The sequence below is a fragment of the Pempheris klunzingeri genome, chromosome 20 (assembly GCF_042242105.1).
Source record: "Pempheris klunzingeri isolate RE-2024b chromosome 20, fPemKlu1.hap1, whole genome shotgun sequence".
In the NCBI taxonomy this organism is placed as follows: Eukaryota; Metazoa; Chordata; class Actinopteri; order Acropomatiformes; family Pempheridae; genus Pempheris; species Pempheris klunzingeri.
In genome coordinates this window covers 20,865,974-20,889,414 of record NC_092031.1, presented here as the reverse complement: position 1 = coordinate 20,889,414, position 23,441 = coordinate 20,865,974, and the positions used below count along the sequence as shown (strand labels likewise).

General features: G+C 41.2%; 1 protein-coding gene across 2 annotated transcripts in view; it reads right to left on the bottom strand.

Moving 5' to 3' along the window:
• jmjd1cb (jumonji domain containing 1Cb) overlaps positions 1 to 23,441 on the bottom strand; it is a 111,781-nt gene that overhangs the window by 47,203 nt on the left and 41,137 nt on the right. The window contains exon 2 of one of the 2 annotated variants that reach the window (XM_070851305.1): positions 17,555 to 17,758. In XM_070851305.1, the coding sequence (XP_070707406.1) occupies positions 17,555 to 17,758 (204 nt within the window). Of the gene's footprint in view, positions 1 to 1,719; positions 1,789 to 17,554; positions 17,759 to 23,441 lie in introns of those variants that run through there. The other variant, XM_070851307.1, reaches the window with a different exon arrangement.

Sequence of the window (23,441 nt, the reverse complement as noted above, 5' to 3'; positions counted from 1 at the left end):
ATTAACTACTGCTTTGACAAGATTACGTAATTACCCTGTCAGTTAATTACGTAATCTTCTCACGGATATGGCTTCTGGTGCATTCAAAAGCTCATTAAAGGGATCTTAGTTTTGCACTTCCAAAGTTGGGGAACTAGCAAGAGACAGATTTAAGGAAAAGAACCATCAAAAATGAAGCAGCAGCTGTGTCTTCATCTGAGATGAGACTTGAGGCCAAAGGAGCTGGGCAAGATCTGCCATTCACAGACGTGTAGAGGTCCATAATGGTAACATAAGTATTTAAAATTCTCTCGTCACTCGTGCTGATGAATGGGTCTCAGCCGGCGGGCGTGTTGCGCTACCAGAAACATCTCTAAATGCCAAAAGAGCCTGGGCTCTGAAGAGTATTTTGTAACATCTTTTACTTCTGATAGGAAGTTCAAATTGCCTTAATGTTGGCATACCTTCAGCTTAGCCAGAGGATGTAAGTTGAGTAGGCAGCCCCTCATGTAGCCCATGACGCAAACACATACTAACTGACTGACTGACTGTGGTCACATGCATTCTAGACCGCCTCTAAATGTGTTCTAATCAGACCTCAACACATCCACGCATGTTCATGTTCTGAACAGGGTCCTTTCCAAGATAACCCTGATGAAATCATCATGTTTATTTTGTCTGAGGCTACAGGAGATGTTATCGAACATTATCCACCCCATTTTCACAGGCTGAGAAGAACTCAGCGTGGCTTATAGATTTTCACAAGTACAATCAGTGCTGCTTTAAAGTCTGCATTAAGTGCCATAGCAGGACTTAGTTGTACATAAGGAGTTACACAGACACATGCGCATGCATAGCTAACATGTAATACACATTAGCATAGTATAATAACAGAAAACATGTATATTAGCTGTAAACAGTCTGTATTTGTAAAGCGCCTTTCTAGTCATTTCGACTAATATAGCACATAGCTACTATGTGTAGCTGTGCACACACATAGCTAATATATAATATATATGAGGTAACACAGCTAAGCAAATATATGAAATATATTAGCAGATGAAATCGTACTGGAAAATTCAACAGGTGCCACTATCAGTGAACCTGAAATAGTCGGTACTCTAAGCCCTGTTTAGAGCTGAGCAATAATTCCTACAATCATGAACAGGACGCTCTGCAAACACTAAGTGCAACGGGACACACGGAATTATTAGAAATATTAGATTTCCGATCTCAACTCAACAGAAAGACAGAGATGCCTCCTACTCATCAAAGCAAAATCACAAGTGCGGTGTGGACTGTGTGATTCCACAACAGAACTCCTATTGTCCACCCACAAAGTAATGAAAAAATATGTATCTCAGAAAAATACATCCGAGGACAAGAACACAGCAAGAATGAAAAGTAAGTTTGGAAAAAACTGATGAATAAAAGCTAGAATTTGACAAAGCTGTGATAACGATCACAACATTTTGTGTAACAGGTATGTAGTAAGGACATATGAAAGAAGAAGCTAGATTACAATGCTAACAGAGACTGCTGAGGCTACACTTTCTACAGCACGAACAGAAACACACACATACAGGTCGACACCAAGGATAGAACAGATTAGAATGACCACATAGGAAATGTCCAGGCAGTTTGTTGCTTTGATCCGTTCCTTTCAGCCTAACAGATCACATCGAACTCAACTCTGCAGTGATTTCAGCAACAGCAAAGGATAGAAAGCTGTAGCATTACCTCTCTCCTCCGTCTCCGAGCAAAGTCATGGAGCAATAGCTTTGAAGAAAAACACTTGACAAAACTAGCTTTGATCCAGCGAGTAGGGGAGAGGCAGGACGAAAGAACAGTAAGGACGAAGAGGGTAAAAAAGGCAGAGAGAGAACAACAGCTTGGTTTCTTCTTGTGGTAAGAAAAGACAGATGGCCAAGAGGAAGAGAAAGGAGAGCAGAGGACGAGCTACACAGCCGACATTTTAACTGCTGCTGACGCAAGGAAGGAGGGAGAGGGAGGGACAAAGGCAGAGCCGGCTGACACGCCCCCCCCCTCACTCTCTCACTTCCCTGCCTCCTAGCTCTCTGTATGTGTAGCTCTCTGTATGTAACCTGTGTCACTCCGGCTGCTGTACTGTTCAATTCAGCTATATACATATATATATATATGTATACATACACACATACATATGTATATATGCTTTCAAAAATATGAAATTTGAATGTTTCTTTTTATCGATTTACAAAACAAAGTGAGCAAACAGAAAATCACTATTTGGTGTGACCTCCCTTTGCCTTCAAAACAGCATCAGTTCTTCTAGGTACACTGATACAAAGTCAGGGGTTTTGTAGGATCATAGTCTGGTGTGTGATTAACCAGTTATACCAAGCAGGTGCTAATGATCTTAACTGAAACAGAAACAGCTACGTAGTACTAACTTAGTGCAGCAGATCAAAGAACCATTCTGTTTCCTTCCCTTCAGAATCAGAGAATGTCCATCAGTGCCATCAGCTCAGAACCAGCAGAAACCAGTGGGACCCTGGTCCACCATCTACTGTCCAGAGAAGTCTGGCCACAAGTGGTCTTCATGGGAGAATTGTGACCAAAAAGCCTCCGATGTGGAAACATGACCAAGAGACTCAACTATACACAAAATATCACAGCCAATGTCATTAGGAGCCATCTTCAGAGGAAAGAACAACAAGGAGTCCTGGAAGTGATGGTGCTCTGATCTCAACATTATGGTAAATACTAAAATGGTAAATGGTCTGTATTTGTATTTCCACTACTCAAAGCGCTTTTACATCACATCCTCATTCACACATCATTTATACAGGAGGAATCTAAGTTGGAGGAGACTGTTCTGTCACACACTGAAGCTGCTTCAGGAGCAAGTTGGGGCTCAGTGTCCCGAGGACACTTCGACATGCTGACTCATAGGAGCCTGGTATCGGACCTTCTGATTGATGGACGACCCACTCTACTGAGCCACAGCTGCCCCTGTCATCCAGTCTGTCTGGGATCACATGGAGAGACAGAAGGATCTGAGGCAGCCTTCATCCACAGAAGATCTGTGGTTAGTTCTCCAACATGTTTGGAACAACCTACCAGCCTAGTTCCTTCAAATACTGCGTGCAAGTGTACCTGGAAGCATTGATGCTGTTTTGAAGGCAAAGGGAGGTCACAGCTAATATTGATTTGGTCTTTGGATTGGGGGTTTGCATTTTTATTTACCCAATTTCCATCAAAACTTCATCTCACACAGTTGTCTAACTAGCCGATGAGCAAGGCACAAGCCTCAGGCGGCTCCGGTGGGTCTGTGGAGGTAGATGTGCTTTACAGCTACACAGAGCGACAGAGTGTAAGGCAAGCCGTGTTATGGATCAGTTACAATGGTGGACACAGCTTACAGAGAGAACCTTCAAAGGAGGGGGCTGCATGTGATCACACAAACGCACACTCCTTAGTTCTGTTGTCATCATAAACAGAGTCAGAACAGATAATAAGTTGCCTGCTGATATCTATTTTCGTACATGTGTGTGTTTGAGTGTGTGCTCACTGTGTTTCATTTTCTGTGTGCCATTGTTGCTAGGTAACGTAGCAGGACTTGAGCAGTCTGTAGCCAGGTAAGGGAGGTCAAACAAAGATATTACACTCTCGCTCTTTTGTTTTGTGGATTTTCTTCTATATCACAAACTTAATCGCAATTGATCAATTTTAGTTTTCTTGGTTTCCCTTTTTCCACCAATTTTGTCTTTGGTGACAAAAGAAGTGGAGTTTATATAGAAATATAGTTATGAATACAGTTGTGAAGTTATAGGTATAAAGTTAAAGTTTTTCTATATGCATGCCATGTTTGTATTCTATAAATGAATTTAATCGGCTGTTTACAGTAAATGTGTGGTCATTTATACGGAGAATACGGAGAACATAAAGCTAAAAATACTTGCCTATACTTGATTTGAAATAGTATATGAAGAAGCTGGTGAAAAGGACAACTAAGACTGACACATATCCGCAAACCTTCATAGCATTGTCACCTCCTGTATGTACTAATTTGAGATCTAAAAGCCCTTTACTTTCTAACTCCTCTGGTATAACTGCAGAGGTTTCACCACCCTAAACACAGATGCTATCCAAGAAAGGTGACAATGGCCCTTGGGCAGGTTTTACTTTTAAAATAAATACAGTATGCATCCTGGAATATAAATATAATACTGTGGGTGTAAGGGTGGCTTTACCACCTTATGAAACCATACAAGACTGTATTAAAATAGTGCCAGCTTTATAATTCCCAATGTATTGATTTTACTTCAATCTGGACAGATTTGGTTAAGCAGATACATTCTGCTTCAGAAACGACATGGACACTTATTGTCACAAGTGAACCATTATGTCTCATTGTGGACACGTCTTGTAGATCATTTCTGAATGTGTGCAGACGTTAACCAGTCTGCTAGCCACCATAATCATCTTCAACAAAACTTAAACAATGAATCCTGAATCCTCCCTACCTGCCACTATGTGTGCCACAATGTTTCCTACATTTACCAAAACTCAGCACGATGTTCGTCATCTGACTGACATGAATCGTTGCATCATTTTAAACCCAAACTGATTTTTCAATAATTCTCTGTGGGAAAATGAGTAGAAACTACTCAGAGACAAATCTTACAAGCTTGTGAATCACAAATCATCAGTGCTAGGAGGTTTGTTTTGGGAAGATATTTATAGCATCTCTTCAGGGATACTTCAAATCCTCCACGCTGGCAGCAGCTACAGATAAGACCTCCTCGGGAATTCATTTCTAAAAAAACAACACACGACGCACAAGCTATAACCTTCGGTTCTCGGCATAAACACGATATGTGAAAGTACAGCTTTTCAGTCTTCTCCTGTCTGTGTCTCTCACTCTGAAATAAGGACTGGGGGGAGGTCTGCCAGATAATGTTGGTGTGTAGCAGCAAATGGGCACTCAGCCAGAACACAGCATGAAAGAATGTGTGTGTGTGTGTGTGTGTGTGTGTGTGTGTGTGTGTGTGAACCACAGAAGTGTCCCGTTAGTTTTAATGCTGGCTCTGCACCACTTGCCTTTGCTACAGAGGCGGCAGACAGACACATTATCTGTCAGCTACTTCAGCAGCCAGTCTCCATTGACAGCAGAGAAGATGTCCCCATTCTAACCTACACAGTTTTAAATGAGCAATGCATGCATTTAAAAGGTGTGCTGCATGGAATACATCTTCAATCGTAGCCTATGGAATATTTTATATGGCAACACCAAGATATGATTATTGTGATATAGTTCTCTGGAAATTTTACTGGCAAAGACTTGTTTTTTTTTTTTTCATTATCAATTCATTTCACATCCATTTTCCCAGATATTGTAAGTCTGTCCTGACCAACAGTCCATAACCCAAAGATAATCAATTTATCATCATATTGGAAAGACATCAGTAGCTGGAAGCAGAAAGAAATGTTTTGCATATCTATTTAGAATGATTAAGTACTTATTGAAATAGGAGCTGATTAATCTTCTGCTGATTGACAAATCGATTGATCCAACGCTAAATGGAAGCATCATATTTGCACCAAATTCCATTGTTCTATGTCTTCCACCCAACATCTTTCCTGTCTGTAATACTTAAGCTGGCAGTAAATGGTGAAAATTCAGCCCAGGGCAGAGGTTGTAAAGTTGCACATAATCAAACCACATTTACAGAAGGAATACAGCTGATGTGCTGTTTATTATGCAGTTGCTCTTATGGGCAGTAGATTTTTTGCTGTAAAAGGGTCTCAATAGTTACCTTTAAGGATGGAAATAACATTTGGTCCATAACAAGTCAGAAAAGGGTGAAAAATATCTATGACAACGTCCTAAATCCCAGGGTGACGGCTTCAAATTGCTTCCTTTGCCCAACTAACAACCCAAAATAGCATCAAAATAGCTGATACATTTTCTGTCAGTTGACAAATCCATTTGAGCATTCCAGCTCTTGATTGATAGGTAAATCAGTCAGCTGTGAGCTTAACATTAGAGAAGAAGACTAACCATGTATTGTAACTGACTGCAAAGGTGTCAAATGCAAGAGAAGCCAATGAGCATCTGCATTAAGACCTGAGTTTGTTTTATTGTGTACTACATTCTTTTACATTTACAACAATGGTATGATGCAGCGATTCTGACTCGCTCTCTCATTCCCTTTGTTCACTTTTACACTCGCTCTCTGCCCTTGGGTGTCGTCTGGTCACTGGAATTCACTATGTCTTTGATGGGAGTCTGCAGTGAGTGCCTTTAATGAGTTCACAGAGTACTCAGTGCTCCCTGGGAGAGAGCGAGAGAGATGATGTAATATCTGGATCAGTGATGAAACCCCCCCCCTCCCACCCACACCCCCTGTCCACCAGTCTGCCTTGAAAATCTCTCTCTTGCCTCTCTGTCCTTCTGTCAGTCTCCCTCTCAGCTGGAGATCTGTGGTGTCAGATGGGATCTGATCCCATGTGAGAGCTTGAGAGCTGTATGAGGCCAGAGCCAAGCCATGCTGACGAGTCCAAACACCAACACGAGGAGCAGGCTGTCAATAACTGATTAAACAGTGTGTTTTGGCCCTAGCAGACACAAAGAAGATGATGTTGCCATGGCACAAACATGAAACATTACTTTTTGCTGGGATCCAAGTTTCTATTCTATCATTTGGAAAGAACATATACTTTGGTCAAATACTGTCCAAACGAAAGCAGCTCTGGTCGACAGTGTGTTATGTCAAAGATGTCTGGTGTTATACACACATGTGCCAAGAAGTCATGTAACAGCTTTGCTTCATTATTTCCTCTGGTGTTGTGTAATGCTGGCATTCCGCTTCAGTGATGGAGTCACATCAATGAAAGAATTGAGAGACAGAGAGAGGTCCCTACTGATCAGTGGAGCATAAAGCTGTTGTGTCAGTGTGGGGAAGCCTGAAGACAGTCCTCCTAAACACAGCCCAAACACAACAGTCAGGCAAATGACTAGATAAACACAGCCACTATCAGCTTTATTAGCTCCACTAATGGGACAGTCTAAGAAACCAGACATTGACTGTAAGGTATGACTAATGGTCTGAAATCTCAGCAGCATGTGTGTGTGGTGAGCAAAGAGTTACAAACCCGTACCTACCTAGAACACAGCCTACAGACTGGGAAAGACAAGAAAAAAAGTTATTTTAATTATATAACAGCTGTTAACTACTCCACCTAGATTAAAACCAAGTTGGAACTGCAATGAAGTTTTTTCAAAACGTAAAAGATGAAGCAAAACTTTGTGAGACTAAAACCACTGTAATGCAGGAATACAGCAAATGCCTACCCATAATATACAGTGTAATATACAGTGTTTCAGGGCATCTGATGGCACAATTTCAATCCCAACAGGTAGTCTATAAAGACTATAATCAATTCAAACACTTCACTACTAAAACAGACCACTTAGTGTAATATCAAATCACAGAAGCATTACAACATTGTAATACACTGCAAACGTACTGACTGACAAACGACAGTATCAATGCTCGTCTGTAATACTATGACAGTGCCTACTGTTGATGTCAGGTTTCTCTCCTGTCAGATTCCTCGTGTCAACTATGTGTCGCTGTCAAGCCAACTAAGTGTACAATCCACTGAAAAACCAAAGAAACATTTGACATAACACAATGACTAAAATCAGGGAAAGTATAACGTCACTAAGCAAAAACTGGCATCAATCAATCAACCATTTGTATAGAAAATACAAGAGAAGAATGGGAGCAAGAGTGGAAGAGTCATAGAAAAATGATACCCAATAAAAGTCTAGCAGATCTAGTAGTTCTGTGAATTTTGCCAATATGAGGGGATTAAAGAGGGAAGGTGTTTTCAGTCTTAACACAGTAACTGTTTTCTGTTTGTAATTGTGGATTAGATCACTTTCACTGTCCCACTGTAGCATGTACGGCTAATTTGATTTTAAATGCAAGCACGCTCCACATACGTACTCATATAACAGTATCAGAAGTAGTTATTTACCACCATAGCACAAACACTAAAGACTTACGTTACATCAGAACATTATATCACATCCTGCATGTCAGCAGCTGCCCTCATATAAAAGGTGTAATGATGTGAGTGTGTGAGAGTGGGAGGGAAATGTGTCATCACAGCCCACATGTCACACGCAGACTGACGAGGAGAACAGAGTGGTGAGAAGGAAGACAGAGGGAATGGGTTAGAGGCTGAGTCACTGTGTTTGTGTGTGTCATAGACTGTGTGTGTGTGTGTGTGTGTGTGTAAGGGAAAGTGAGGCGGTGGCTGATAAACCAAATTTAGCTGAAACCATCTCTGGATAAAGCTGACGTGTCTCTCTTACATTCACACAGTAGCCACACATGAATTAGTAGCACTGCAGTGACCCTCTGTTTGTGTGTGTGTGTGCGCGTGTGATTCAATCACCATTTGCAGAAGTCATTCTGTTACTTAATCAGCACTGTTACTGCACTGCAAGGTTTGGAAGATCGTCTTTTTAAGAGACCAAGATGATGAGGCAACATGCAACATGCCTAACTTCTCCCTCACCGCCATCCTTTTGAAGAGGCAGAAGTAACAGCAGCACTGGTTAAACACCTGGGGTTACGTAAGCAAAGAGTTATCTCAACTTAAGCAGGGTATCGAGAAACAGTGAATTGGAGCCAGCTCCAAATTTGCTAGAACAAAGGATTCTTTGAAGCTGCTATAACCGATAGTTTCACAGTGACAACGTATCAAATGACGGTGTGAAAACAAGATGACGATGTGACAGATGTCATTTCTATTACTCAGAGAATAATCAGCTCCCCTGTCCCTCGGCTTTATAGAGAATTTCAGCTCCTTGCTTAGCTGTCAGACACACAGCTTTACGGTTTTGGGTCACTCTCACCACTCTCATAGCATCCTTCTTGGCGGCAGCAGGCAGCTATTCTCAGAGAAGAAGCTCTAAAACCCCACTGCACACTACCTGCTCGGCAGCAAACAGCTGACAGACACCGTTAGAGACTGCCTGGTGAAAATAGTGGAGCATTGGGGCGGAGGAGCTAAACAGACAGATTGGTCTCTCAGGAGTTGGTGGAGACCAAAAGCTCTAGTTGAGATTATTCTGCATGCTAGTTATTATTCTTAGGGACAAATAATTTAGTTAAATACATTAAATAAGTTAATTAGAAAATATTAATTCAACGTTCAACCCTTTAAACTCTGTAATTTAAATGGTCCACCTGTGATCATTGTGATCATTTCTTGGAGTATCTTCAAATGCTTCATATCTCTAAAATCTGTACAACCTTAGCTGACAGAGCAAATAAGTCAATAAACCATATGAATTGCTAAAAGTATTGAGATTGTGCCATATATATATATATATAAAAATCAAATTTGACTAAATAAACACAACATATACTGAGCTAAAAGACCTCTGAATATACTAATATAATCATTTTTATGAGCAGAGCAACAGTGATTTGATCGAATATTTCCCCAGTGCATTGGTATTTTTGCTTACTGTCATCATTGTCACCTACACAGGCCTCCGCTATACACTAACACACTAACACTATTGCAGCTTGAGGCAGGCCCGCCCTGGCCACAGGCCATCCATCCATTATAATCTGGTTAAACAAACTTTAAATGTAATAGTCAAAATAGTCCAAAAAACATCAACAGTGCAAGCAGATTAACAACCAGTTTTGATAAACCATGAACACAGACTGCTTGTAGTGATAGACAGATATGTAGCCATCATTTAAAATATGCACATCTAAAATCCTATCTGTCACAGGGACCACTAATGATTAACTGCTACACAACCTGTGCTAACACCAAGTTGAAAGTCTGATTTAAAAAGCTAAACTGGAATAGCTGGTCTCATTTCCTTGTACTACATAATGCATGTTAATGAATGTAGTGGAACATTTTGATGTAAAATAACAAGACATACAGAGTATATAGAGTTAGACGAGCAGACTGACACTTACCCAAGAACCTTTTAAAGTCTCTACGGCCCAAGAAGAATACAATCTACGACATCAGTTTCACGGTGAAATATTTGGATGTTTAAAAGCTGTAGCATTTATATCACTGCCACATGAGGCTGTGAGAAACAGGAAAATGGAGAGTGAAGACAGTAAAAAGAGGCAACAGCAAATCCTGCTTCACTAAACACCTTATCAGTCCCTTCACAGACAGGAAAGCCACAGAAGACTCATTTCCTACACACACACACACACACACACACACACACACACACACACACACACACACACACACACACACACACACACACACACACACACAGGGAGGAGTGAGCACTTCCTCTCCCGTGAACAAAAACAATAAGAGTGTGTGTGTGTGTGTGTGTGTGTGTGTGTGTGTTGTCCAGGTGCTCACACTTCTATACAGGCATCTGTGTCTGAACTGATGGACACTCTGAAAGTGGATGACCCGTCATGTGATGTGTATGTGTGGCAAACATAAGGCTGAAAGCACGAGTTGATATTCTTGTCTAATGTGCTACTGTGTGTACACACACACACACACACACACACACACACACACACACACACACACACACACACACACACACACACACACACACACACACACACACACACACACACACACACACACACACACACACACACACACACACACACACACACACACACACACACACACACACACACGAATGTCAGTTCTAGGTCAGTTTTTTTCTGGACTCAGCACAAACTAACCATTCACACATACACACAAACATACATGTGTTTCAGTGTCAAAGGTCAGTACTTTTTGAGTGATTCTGTTAACCATTTGCTTTATTACAAATTAAACTTTGAACGCTCCTTTGACTGTTTTTGACCCACCTGCCCAAACCTGTGATGTTTTCTAGTTGGCCTACCCAAATCCACTCAACCTGCAGGTGTGACGACATCACTACCACATTACAGGGCCGACCGTCCTAAAACAGATGTGAGGCTGCTGGTTTGTCATGACAACAAACCATGCACACTTCTCTCCTGGCTCTCAGTGAGTCGATGGAGATGTCTCTCAACTGCCAACTCGGTGCCACTCAGCTAGGCAGCTATGTGACACGTCCTGCTCACCTGCCACCTAAAGTAGTATTGTGTGTGGTTGTGGAGTAGTTGTATATGTGCATGAGATTCAAGATTCAAGATGTTTATTTGTCATGTGCACAGTAAAAAAACACGGTGGTAACACTGAGCAATGAAAATCTTACTTTGCTCGTTTCCCTCCACATAGACAAAAACAATTATAAATATAAAAAACAAAGGCAATGTAGAGAAGAATAATTGAAGAAGAAAAAGAAACAAACAGTGTATTAGAGTTTGATTGCAGTTCACCAGTGCAAAAAGAAAAATATTCAAGTATTTACGGGTTGCAGAGGTAATGCACAGTATAGGACCCAGTGCTAGTATTGGTATTGGTGCATCCCTAATATAGTTTACTGTCATGTAAGACAAAGAAACTCAGCAAATCGTCTTCATTGAGAAAATACATTTTCTGCCAGCTGACTAAAGTATTAATGAAGAGATTCAGTTTGAGCTCTACGTAGCACTGAGCTTGTAACCTCTGCCTTATAAGTGGACTGCTATCAGCCATGGACAACATGTTCCACCTAGCTCACACCGTCTTCGCTGTGTAAATGAAAGACACTGTGCTCCTCCATGTTACATTGTTCACTAAGCCCAAATAGAAAACTCTGTACTGTATGTTAGTCACCAGCCTGACATGGCTGGCAAGCCATGCTAAATTTAGACACATTACAACTATACAGTGACTGAACTAGGCTACTATAAATGATTGTGCTTAAAACCTGACACCAAACTATATATACATTTTGCATTGGGGAAAAGGAGGAAAATGCTGACAGTATTGTTCAGCTGTATCTATGGGAAACCAATGGAAAAGCAACACAAAACCATAGAAAAACAGAGCAGGGTAAACACAAGAGGGCTAAATTAAAAACGTGTGTGTGTGTGTGTGTGTGTGTCTGAGGTATGGAGCTAGTGTGAGCAGGGTGGGGCTCTAGGATCTTTACAACTGACTCAACCCAAACACACGGCCTGAGGCTGGTCCTGTCTCAAGTGACTGGTGCCATGAAAGCAGCAGTGTCACACACACAGACACATCCCATACATCATACAGCACCAAAATATATACTAAGACTCTAATTTACACAACACTTCTCATTGACTGCCAACCCACTCTCTTTCTATCTATTTAAAGACGCCTGCATCAGCACAGAGGATAGCTGCACACACATAACACACATTCAGCTGCACTGACATACTTAAACAGATGACTGTAGTCTGAAAGGGAAAAGGTCAAAACATTGGTGTGTGTGTGTGTGTGTGTGTGTCTGATAGAATGGGCAGTTTCCATTAGCAAACGAGCTAAGATTATCCTACTGGAGAGATAAATGATATTGCAGCTTTACATCACTTAATACCACCTGTCATTAAACACACACACAGAGGAACAGGTCTCATAAATATGCACAACAGCAAACACTGAAAAATTGACTTGCAAATGCACACACACACACACACACACACACACACACACACACACACACACACACACACACACACACACACACACACACACACACACACACACACAAACGTACAGACTAAAAATGCTTCACACTTACATCTAAGTCTAAGACTGAACTGGACACTAAGCTGCAATACAGACATTTTAAAGCCCTTTTCCGTTCACTGAGTTTGTTTAACAGCAGTCATCAAAATCATCCAGCTAATACTGGGGATTATCTGAAAATCAATGCTCTAGTACGCTTTGTGTTTTTGTTTGTTTGTTTCAGGGAGTACACCGCAAAGAATATTATCCTAAAGGTCTTTTGTCCAAAAAAAACTATCTAAACAAGAACATCGCCATCAGGTAGTAATTCCTACTATAGATACTATAGAGCTATGGTCCTCAGCCAACCACATCAGGCTAATAGGGTGGTGGATGTGAAGACGGTTAAAAATGTTCTATGGCCTAACATCATTTAAATTATTAAAGAGACGATATAGAGAAAGGATAATATAGAGAGGGATACTGCATTCTGTAATCTTTGGTTGGTTAAAATGGTCCCAAGAGGTTTCAAATCAAGAGCGTGTACACTCATAGGAGAAAAAAATGGAGGTGGCATGTAAAATGATTCTTTGGGTCATAGTTATGTGTGTGTGTCTAAAACATGAGCTGTTGTGCAATGTATGAACACTGCTGCAAGTATCACAAGTACACAATTCAGTGACGGTGACAAATTTATGAATTAATTGTCTATCTCAACATCAAATTTGAGATCTTAAAAGCACATGGTTGTGTTTATCTGCACCTTTTAGTCTATTAGCCCCTATATTTGTCTTCCTAGTGTGTGTACATCTATTGCAAGCCCTTCCACGCAGTATGTGATTAAAACTAGCCCATTACTGATTACTATTTGGACGTTTTAACACTATCAACATCTGCTGGGCATCAAGTCAGGGACAGGTCTTTAGAGAGCATACTGGCTGTCCAGGAACAAAACAGGCTAGATGTGTGGCCCAACAGTATCGGCATCTATAGGCCCACAGTTCTTACACAGACACCGATGCAGCTCTGTTAACATCTCCGCTGTCGGCTCACATTTTACACAGACGGCGAGGCAGAGTAATAGTGCAACATTCCCCCCTTTAAAAACAAGTGAAAAGGCGGCTTCAAATTTGTGTGTGGGTGTGAATGGTTGTCCGTCTGCACGTGTTAGCACGTTAACAGACTGGACAACTAACCCACCACTTGGACAGAGATACTTCAGGTGACTGATTAAATGAGTGGTACTGAGCTCTGCTGCTTTCGTCCCTGTGAACACTGTCTTTATAATCAGTAGCTAAAATGATCCTTTGAGTTAAACGTTGTAAATATCTGCGTGAGACACGTGAGTCCGTAGATGGCACACAAGCTACGAGAGCGCACATGTGGCGTTCACGCTCAATGTATTGTGGGTGGCGGTAAAACGCCAGGGGGCAAATAAACAAAACTTTGTGTGAGGAGGCAAATCAACCAGTGTTTACCAAGCTACATGGTTACATTACTGCTCTATAGGTCCTCAGTGTTTATGGCTCTGAAAAACACTAGAGGAGAAGGTCTGTCTGTCCCAAAGAGACCTCCGGAGGGGGAGCATAGTGATATCTTGTGATATCTCTGTATGGCCACAAGATTGTGTCCCGTCTTAATAAGCTGCTGCATTGCATTCATCTGGAAATACCCACAACAGCCTGGACAATTTGCATGAGACCCCGGCTATCACTTTGATGATTTATGGAGCCTCTGCAGGACAGTCATTAGGAACTGTAATAGTGATGTGCCAGAGTCAGTCTACTGAAAAGAGCTGGAGTGTTAGTGTTCGCAGTATAAAGAATATGTTCAATACACAGATAAACATCAAACACAAACACTGTGAATACAAAAAAGCAATATTGTTGATGTGTGTTCAGATCATACACAAGAGCAGCTGTCCCTGTGCTCCCTCAGTGGTTGCTCATACAGAGGGTTGTAGAGGCAAACTTGTTTGCTTCCAAGCATATCAAAAATTCTGAGGTGTGTGACCAAGCGCTATGACAACTCGCAGAGCTTTTGCGCTTGTTGCAAGAGCCATGCTGCTGTGATTTTTGGCACTTACACAATCACACCAGGGACACTGCAGAAAGCATAAACCTAGCGTAGTTCCATAGTACAGACGTGACTGATACACTGGCTAATAACTTCTGTCAGTATGAATAAACCACAGATGAATAGATTTAAAAACAGATTTTCAGTCTTACAACCATCCTTGATCTGATTTAGATTGTTCTTCTGTTCACTCTCTTTGCATTATGTAAATCATTAAAAATAAACTATTCAATTTTATATTTTTAACAGCATTCTTACTTTACTTTTCTACGCTTATATATAACATACTATATAGTAACCGGAATACCTCTGGCTTATGTACTGTTGACAAAACTAATATCAATATATTATAGTTCAATGATGAAGTTAAGTGTCACAATGGAGCTTTTGAGAATAACACATTAGTCTACTATACAAATTAAGACAGAACCTTTTGAGTCTCTAAGAGCAGGCAGCGTACAGGCTCATAGAAAACTCATTCATGCAGAAATCCATATGTTCCCATAGATAACTAATGTACACTCTGTTTAAGTCTACAGATATCATAAAGCTCGAAGTTGACAAAAGTCATGGAGAACAAAAACATAATAACAGTATTGAGAGTCAGAAAGCAAAGAGAGTTCATTCAGATGCAGCCTAAAGTGTCTGACTGAACTGATAATAAGAATGTAGTGCACTCTTTGTCATCAAGTCAGTTCATCCTTGGCCATGTTAAGCTCATGAAAAGTCAGTTGTTCCTGCATTTACTGCCTCTTCACTTCATGCCTTAAATCAGGCTCCCAGCAGATTCCCAGGAGTGCAGTGCTTACTAGAGCTATGATCGCTGTATGGAACAGAGAAAGTGTGGAACACTTTCTTTTGATACTTTTATTGTGAAGCAGCTGCATAATACCTCAACTACAGACGGTTTATATGGGAGACCAATCTTCTTTTCTCATTTCTTATTTAAGCATATTTAAGCAAGTCGTGTTTTTGACAGATGTCAAGTTTCCATCAATTAAACTCAACACTTATTTCATATTAAAAGCCTTCCAGTAGAGCCTTCCCTTTCTACGCAGACTTTAAATTCAAAATCTCTGGAAAGTTTCACTAACAATGGCCTAACAGCCATATAAAATGACACAATAGGCAACGACGTAAAACCCTGAATGAAAAGTGTATTGTGTAAAAACAGGCAGAAGGTGAGAGCGCTAAATGTATATGCCTGTATATGAATGTAAATAAATGCTTCTCAGATGATTAATGTGATTAATGTGCAACTTGGACTTCATTTGGTCTTATTTCATTGATATCAATTACAATGGCGTGATTGAACATTTTGCTTTGAGAAAAAGTAATGCAGTGCTTCTTGAGGCTTAGAGCTCTACTTACCACTCATATGTGTGTGTCTGTGTTAGGTTTTGATGTTGTTGCTATGACAATAGTAGCAGAGGGGCAGTGATGTGACGAATACGTGAAAAAAAACAAGAGGAGGAGTCAGACAGAGAGAAAAACAACCAGGAAAAATAGTGTGTGTGGAAGTCTTTGAACTCTTATCTCCCATGCATGTGCCAGATGGCGCTGTGCACTCTGCTATTGCATAATCAAAACAGCCAATCACATTTCCATGCACACATTCGCAGCCACCGTCAGACACAAACACATCCAGATAAACATGCACACAGTTCAAAACTGACTGCCATCAATGTCAAAAATGTATGAAACAAACCCTCAGACAGGGACAGACACAAAAACATTTGGCTCCGACAGACTGAAAATATCAGTTCAGTCACAAACACACATCTGTACTGCTTCAGCAGGAGTGTGCCAACACAGACCACTGTCATCTGAAGTGTGTATGATACACTGTGTGTGTGTGTGTGTGTGTGTGTGTGAACAATAGTATGACATACAGACGACAACAAAAACACCACAGCAACCACACTGCCACCACACCAAAGCGTGTGTGTGTGTGTGTGATGTGAGATATAGAGCAGACTCAGCATCAGAGTGCTGATGTGTTCACTGATAATGAAACACACACACAGAAAACAGAGCAGGACGCTTCAGTTAAAACCATAATCAGACAAATACATTTTAACTGATTCAGCTGCTGCTTCACTACACTGCCCTCATTAAGGAGCCTTACAAAGCAACTTCTATAGGAGACCATGTGTTCCTAAAGAACACTCACTTAGGTCTGGGAGTTGAACCATTCCCTCCAAGTTTATTGGCATTGCTGTAAAATGTGTTCCTTTATTATCCAAATCCATTCTGAATAAACTAAACAACTACGCTGACCAGAGGTCTGCTATGCAGGCATCAAAAGCGAGTTGGCTTTCACACTGGTAGTAATATCTGGTAAGTGATGGTGTGCTGGGGAGCGGTTTCACTACGGGGAAATTAGTAATATATATAGTAAATCATTTTGGCAGCACTTCCACTATATTTAAAAAACCGTGAAGATTAGTTCAAATAATTCAATGGTAGCGTCTCATTTGAGACCCAGTTTCACAGAAAGGAAACAAGACACTTTTTGTATATAGTGTACAGAGTGTTATAGACATGAGGAGTTTATTTCTGCTTTAGTGCATAACCACAATGAGACAATTGTTTCTCCTCTTCACATGCTTTGTTCTCTCTAGCTCAAGCTTGCTTGCTCATGCTCTCTCTCCTTTGTACACACTCCTCTCTCTTTACCTCCCTGTTTTAGAGTACTCAGGAAGTCTAATCACATTGAATCATTTTTAATGTTGACGAACATGCCGAGAGATGTCCACCGTTCAGTACTTAAGTGTTAAACACACCACGTGTAACAGCATAGGCAGCACAGTCATATGGCTCTTTCTATTATTGTGCCATGTCTATAAATAGAAAACAGAGGTCTTACTAGGGCAGGCCACTGTATGTGTTTGGCCTTAGTTCCCTGCAGCAGGCCTCCTGCTCCTCCACCTGCTCCTGCTCCTCCTCCTACTGCTCCCTCCTTCCTCTTGGCCCAGACCAGCTGGTGCTCCAGTAGAAACAGCTGGAAATCCTCATAGACCTTCACCCACTCTCTGTTCTCCCACTCCTGGTCGTCAAACTCCACATATACCTGCACACCACACAAAAAAGACAATTTTCAATAACAACATCACAAACCAGTTTTACATTGAAGACTTGAATCAAATCTGCCTGTTGGAATGAAGCAATTTTATCTCTGCCAGGGAGCAGCCTGGATGTTTGGTCGTGAGTGTGTATGTGTATATGTCTGTCTGCGACTAGCTTCTCAAGCTACTGGACTTATCAGCCTAATATCTCTGTGTGCCTGTAGGCCTGCATGCTGTATGACTGCAGTGCTTCACCTACTTTATTGACTGTTTTACACTGGATGCTGACTCCTCACTGTTAACTGAACGGTAGTGAGTAGTCACCAGCATCTGCTACAGTTGGACGTCACAGAGCAAAAAACATTCAGCTAAGCTTCAAACAAACCTCACCTATGCTGTTACAACGGGTTTTAGACACCTTGTGTATACAGCTTGTGTCCACAATTACAAACAGGCCAGGGGGACCAAAGGTTGTAGTGATTAAAAAGAAGAAGAAAAAAAGTAAGAAGTTAAATAAATATCTTGTAAAGCTTAAAGTGGTTATGGCTTTAGGTCATGATCACGCATAGCAGAGATGGCCTGGCAGAGCTCTACACTCTAGGACAAAGGTTTAACCCATGTGGTCATATGGCATGCACTGTAGCTATTCATCTACAAAGGTGCGCTCCAGACACAACACTTTTACATCAAGATTTTACGCTGCGGAGCCTGAAAGCCTCTTAACACCGGGACCCACATTAAATCATTACACACCTGTTTCCCCAACACATAATAATACTGAGAAAAGGAGGAGTGGGGGGGAAGAAGGAGGAGGAGTAAAAGAAGGAGAGGGATTAGTGGGAGGAGGAGGGGCTCAAGGACACAAATGCTGTGTACAGAGTGTGTGCATTAACACAGACACTGTACAGAAGAACACAGTTTAAAGCACATTGAAGTCATGGGTACTTTTGATCTACACGAGCAGCTGTTTCAACTTGATAATATTAAATTCACTTTGATCACAGAGTCACCACTAATGCAAAGGTATTCTAACATTTCAGCACTGTGAGTCACACCATCTTTATTTACTGTTTAATTAGAATCCAGTGACGGGCTCTTACAAGTGTCTGTTGTCAGTGCTGGGATGTGAGTGCACATACATTAGCCATCTTTCTTTCTTCGTCCCAAAATTTCATTTTCTCTCATTCCTGTCGTCTCACTCCTCGCTCTGTATAACTTATCCCCTCCCCCACTCTTCCCTCCATAGGCAGAGGGAGCAAGTGAGATCAACGAGTGCATCTCACCGCATTCAGCCTCCCACCCTCCCCCTCACCATAATGCACTACTGCAGTCGGCTGAGTGATCGGTCCGAGGCAGCGGGCGCTGAGGGGAGCTACCTCAGTCTGTCGTCCTTTGTTTACTGTCACTGCAGTCTGTTTATTACCGTCTATTCATTTATGACACCCTCCATGTTTCTATTAGTTGAACCATCTCACTCTATTCTCACTCTCACTCTTATTGATCTCTCTGTCTATTTCATTTGTAGGAGTAGTAGTCATTCCAGGACACAGCTCCCACCATCCTCTGTCCAGCCCTTCATCTCCAGTTCATTCCAGACAACAGGAGGCTGGACGTTAACCTCCATCTGTCACTGTCCAAGTCTCCAGTTGAGACAGCTTACTGTCGTTAACATTTGTTATTAATTCACTATAATTAGCACCATGAATTAATAAAATAGGGATTTCTGTAACCATTACTGGCTGGGGCCAAGTGCTACTGGTAAATGGGCTCCTTTTTTTTCTTCTTACAGTTGTCTTTCAATTCTCTATGCAGGCAAAACTCTACTGTGTCTACTGTGTGTGTGTGTGTGTGTGTCTGCCTTCTCCTCTGTTATTGTAATAATCTAAACTAGCATTAATGCCACAAGTGCAGATGCACACAAATACAGACTCTCATGCATATGCATATTTTCCCATGATGCCCAACCTGCATGTGAGCCCAGGCTATTAAAATCTAATACTAACTGTGTTGGCCCGGGGCCAATAACAGGCCATGTAGGAACAGGAAATCATAAGGCTGCAATAGATGATTTTTTGGCAACTTCGGTGCAGCAGAAACATGTTGTGAACGCAGCATTGACATATCATCACCTTTAAAGTGGACATCGTTAGCAAACAGTTTCATATTATACATCCAGCAGACACGGAGTAACACTATCATTCATTTGGAGTGGTGTTTATGTCCACTAGATAAATGTGAGTCCAACATCCACTCTCTTTTAGCTCTGTTTTTGGTGACTACTAACTCCTGAAGGCTCTTTAACTGCCAAATACTCCACTATGGTCACTTGCACATCTCTAACTGTCTGTTTGCTGTTGGGCAGGTAGTGTACAGTGGGTTTTAGAGCTTGTCGGACAACAGCTACCTGCTGCCACTTAAACAGAAGTGCTGTAAGAGTGAAGCAAAAGCAGAAAATTGTGGTTCAGGCAGCTAAACAATGAGCAGAGACTCACAATAAAGCTCTGTAAAGCAGAGGAGAGTTGCAGATTAAGGTTCATCACCACCAGCAACATTGTCAGTTAACACAGCTATTAAAAAAATATCCATTATTGCCACTTTAAGGCTCAGCATGGTTAAACTCAATATCAGGCCGTCAATCTAATCACTTTGGGGGGGCCCCAGGCAAAGAGACCCATCAATGCCACGTGCATATACAGGTCTGAATATTTGAACAACATAAGAGGAGCAACATGTAAATATGTAATATCAACTCACAATAATGCTCATTAGAAGTCTGTAAGAACTGGACTAGACACAGATAAATGTAGCACAGCGGGAGCCATGGATGTGTCACTACAGTGAAATAAACACAAGACACAGCAGGACATTTTGATTGCTTGTATTGAACAGTAAAGCACGTAATAAGCATGTGGGACCCAAGGTAAGTTTAAGTTACAATGTAGATCTGTCCAGAGATTCACATACTGTTTGCATATAAAATACAATAAAGACCAAGGAGTCAAAGTTCTTACACAGCTTATGAAGTCAGCTCAGCGCTCCAAGTCACACACTTCTGTGCCGTTCATTCCGATTTCACGATCACAATTTCATTCATAATTAACCACAATAATGACTTCAGAGAGCCAACGCTTTTAGAAAATAGTTGAGGTGCATAGTAAAATCACAAACAACATATATGGTATGCTTCTAAACTATAAAAAAAAAAGGTACTCAGAGAAATTCACTGGCAAACTACAGCAGCTAAGCTTCAGCAAGTAGTTTAACACAAACACTGCAAACAGTGAATCAAAAGTCACCATAATTACTTCTACAGTTCATTTTACTCTCTGACTCATCTATTGTATTGTGTGTGAAAGTTTATATGCGCTGAAAGCTGCTGTTATTTTTAGCTCCTTGTCACTTCCCACAGCACACTTGAAAAACCTGTTAATGGTTTGATGCTTTAGCTGTGAGCACTGGATTTTTATTCACCTAAGACAATCCAAAAGAGTCAATCAGAATGTTTGAAAACATATATGTATTACTTGAGTGCCTGCGGACCGGGGGCTTGCAAACATTCCCGTGCCGCCAGTCAGGGATTGCTGACAGTGCTTGCTGAAGGCCAGTGCTGACTACTTCAGCACTGGCCTTCATAATGGTGGTTACTGTGATTGGGTTAACTGCAGTGAAAAAGACTAAACTAGGTAACGTTACATTCTGTACTAACAGCACAGCAGCAGGCTGTCCAATTTTCTAACACCAGGATCAGTTCAAGTCTAACATGATCTAGACTTCTGCTTAAAATTAGCACTGTTAAAGTACCAGTGGAGCCACAGCAGAAAATGAACAGATTAAAACAGACACAGAGGGAGACGGCACTCTGCAATTCTGCAACTCGACACAAGCCTGCACACAGCGCAGGAGAAGAGAGAGAGGCCCCAGAGCCGTGGACTGTGATTACTCTGTGCAGCATGCGCTGGAATGAATTACAATATAATATATTTCAATAACGTTTTGCTTCTCTCCTTTTCCCCGATGGTCTGGCTCTGAAGAAGTTGCCAGGTGAAGCCTTGCTGAAAGCAAGCGACCCTCCCTAAGTGGTCACGATAAGTGGCCACACCCTTAATTAGGAATTAACTTAGCCGTAATACAAACAGGTGAGTTACATAAAGATCCAGTACATAACGCTCCTGCACAGTTGTCATGAATAGTAAAACACTGTTTTGGTCTATATATAGTTAACTTCCTCAGACTGATTCAGACTGACTGAAACATGATTATTTCTGCTGTAAAAGGTGTCAGTTTTAACATGGGGGGGGGGTCTATGGGGTTTGAATTGCTTCTGGAGCCCGTCCATTCAAAGAATCGCAGTTTTAGGCACCTCCACATTGGCTCCATTTTTCAGCCATTTCTCCAACGCATATTCTTCTGTGTGAGGTTTCTTCCTGTTAAAGGGGAGTTTTTCCTGCCTCTGTTGTCGGACGCTTGCTCATGTGGGGATTCCTGAACCGTTTGGTCTAGACCTGCTCTTTATGGGCGCGCCTTGAGATAACATTTGTTATGAATTGGTGCTATATAAATAAAGATTGATTATATAAACTTGAGCTCCGTGATAGATGAACAACAAACACCACACACCCACATGAGTGTGTCTTTGCGTGTCTTTGTTCCTGCAGCATGCTCTAGTGTCTGTACTGATTTTCATTTAGTCATCTGCATATAGATTATGAAAACACACAGTAGGCCTGCAGGATAAAGTATGCCATGAGAAGTGCCGATCAGATTCTGTCCTGCTGTGAGTGTGTGTCTACATGCACTGATTACTATCAGCAAGATTACTAATAACCCTGAGAAATTATACTGTAGTCTATCTGTACACACACATATACAGACAAAATAGAATACACTGACTATTCAGTCGAGAAAAATATATGCATGATAGGAGTGGGAAAACTCAAAGTCTGATGAGTCTGTTGCCATAGTAACCAGAGACAGCAGCGAGCACTGGCCATGGACACACACACACGGAGCTCTGAATCAGTAGGCTTCTATCAGCCACAGTGAGGAGCACAATTGAGAGATAAAGAGAACAAAGGAGAGCAGATGCCAGACTTACAACACTACACAACATCCAATATTGTCAATGTCAGCTTTCATTATCACTACAGGCTACGTGTCACTCTGCTCCTATGGACTGCTCATTGTGACAATTAAAGACACTGACCTCGACGTGTGAATGAAGCCGACCACAGACTCAGATCAACCAATACAACCACGCCCCATGCTGTGCAAGTGTGTGTAGCTGAATCAATCAGGAGCACACAGCTGGACACAGACCCCAGATAGATATAGTAGTATAGTATATAGTGGTATGGTATAGTACATAGTAGTATAGTGTAGTACATAGTAGTATAGTGTAGTACATAGTAGTATAGTATATAGTAGTATAGTGTAGTGTAGTGTAGTATAGTATATAGTAGTATAGTATAGTATATAGTAGTATAGTGTAGTATATAGTAGTATAGTGTAGTATATAGTAGTATAGTGTAGTATAGTATAGTATAGTATAGTATAGTATAGTATAGTATAGTATAGTATAGTATAGTATAGTATAGTTTCCATGGGGCACTGACAAGGCTATTTGGATTTGTGAGTAATGTAAAAAAAAAATGCCCAAAACAGAAAAATAGATACATTTCTGTCATTTCT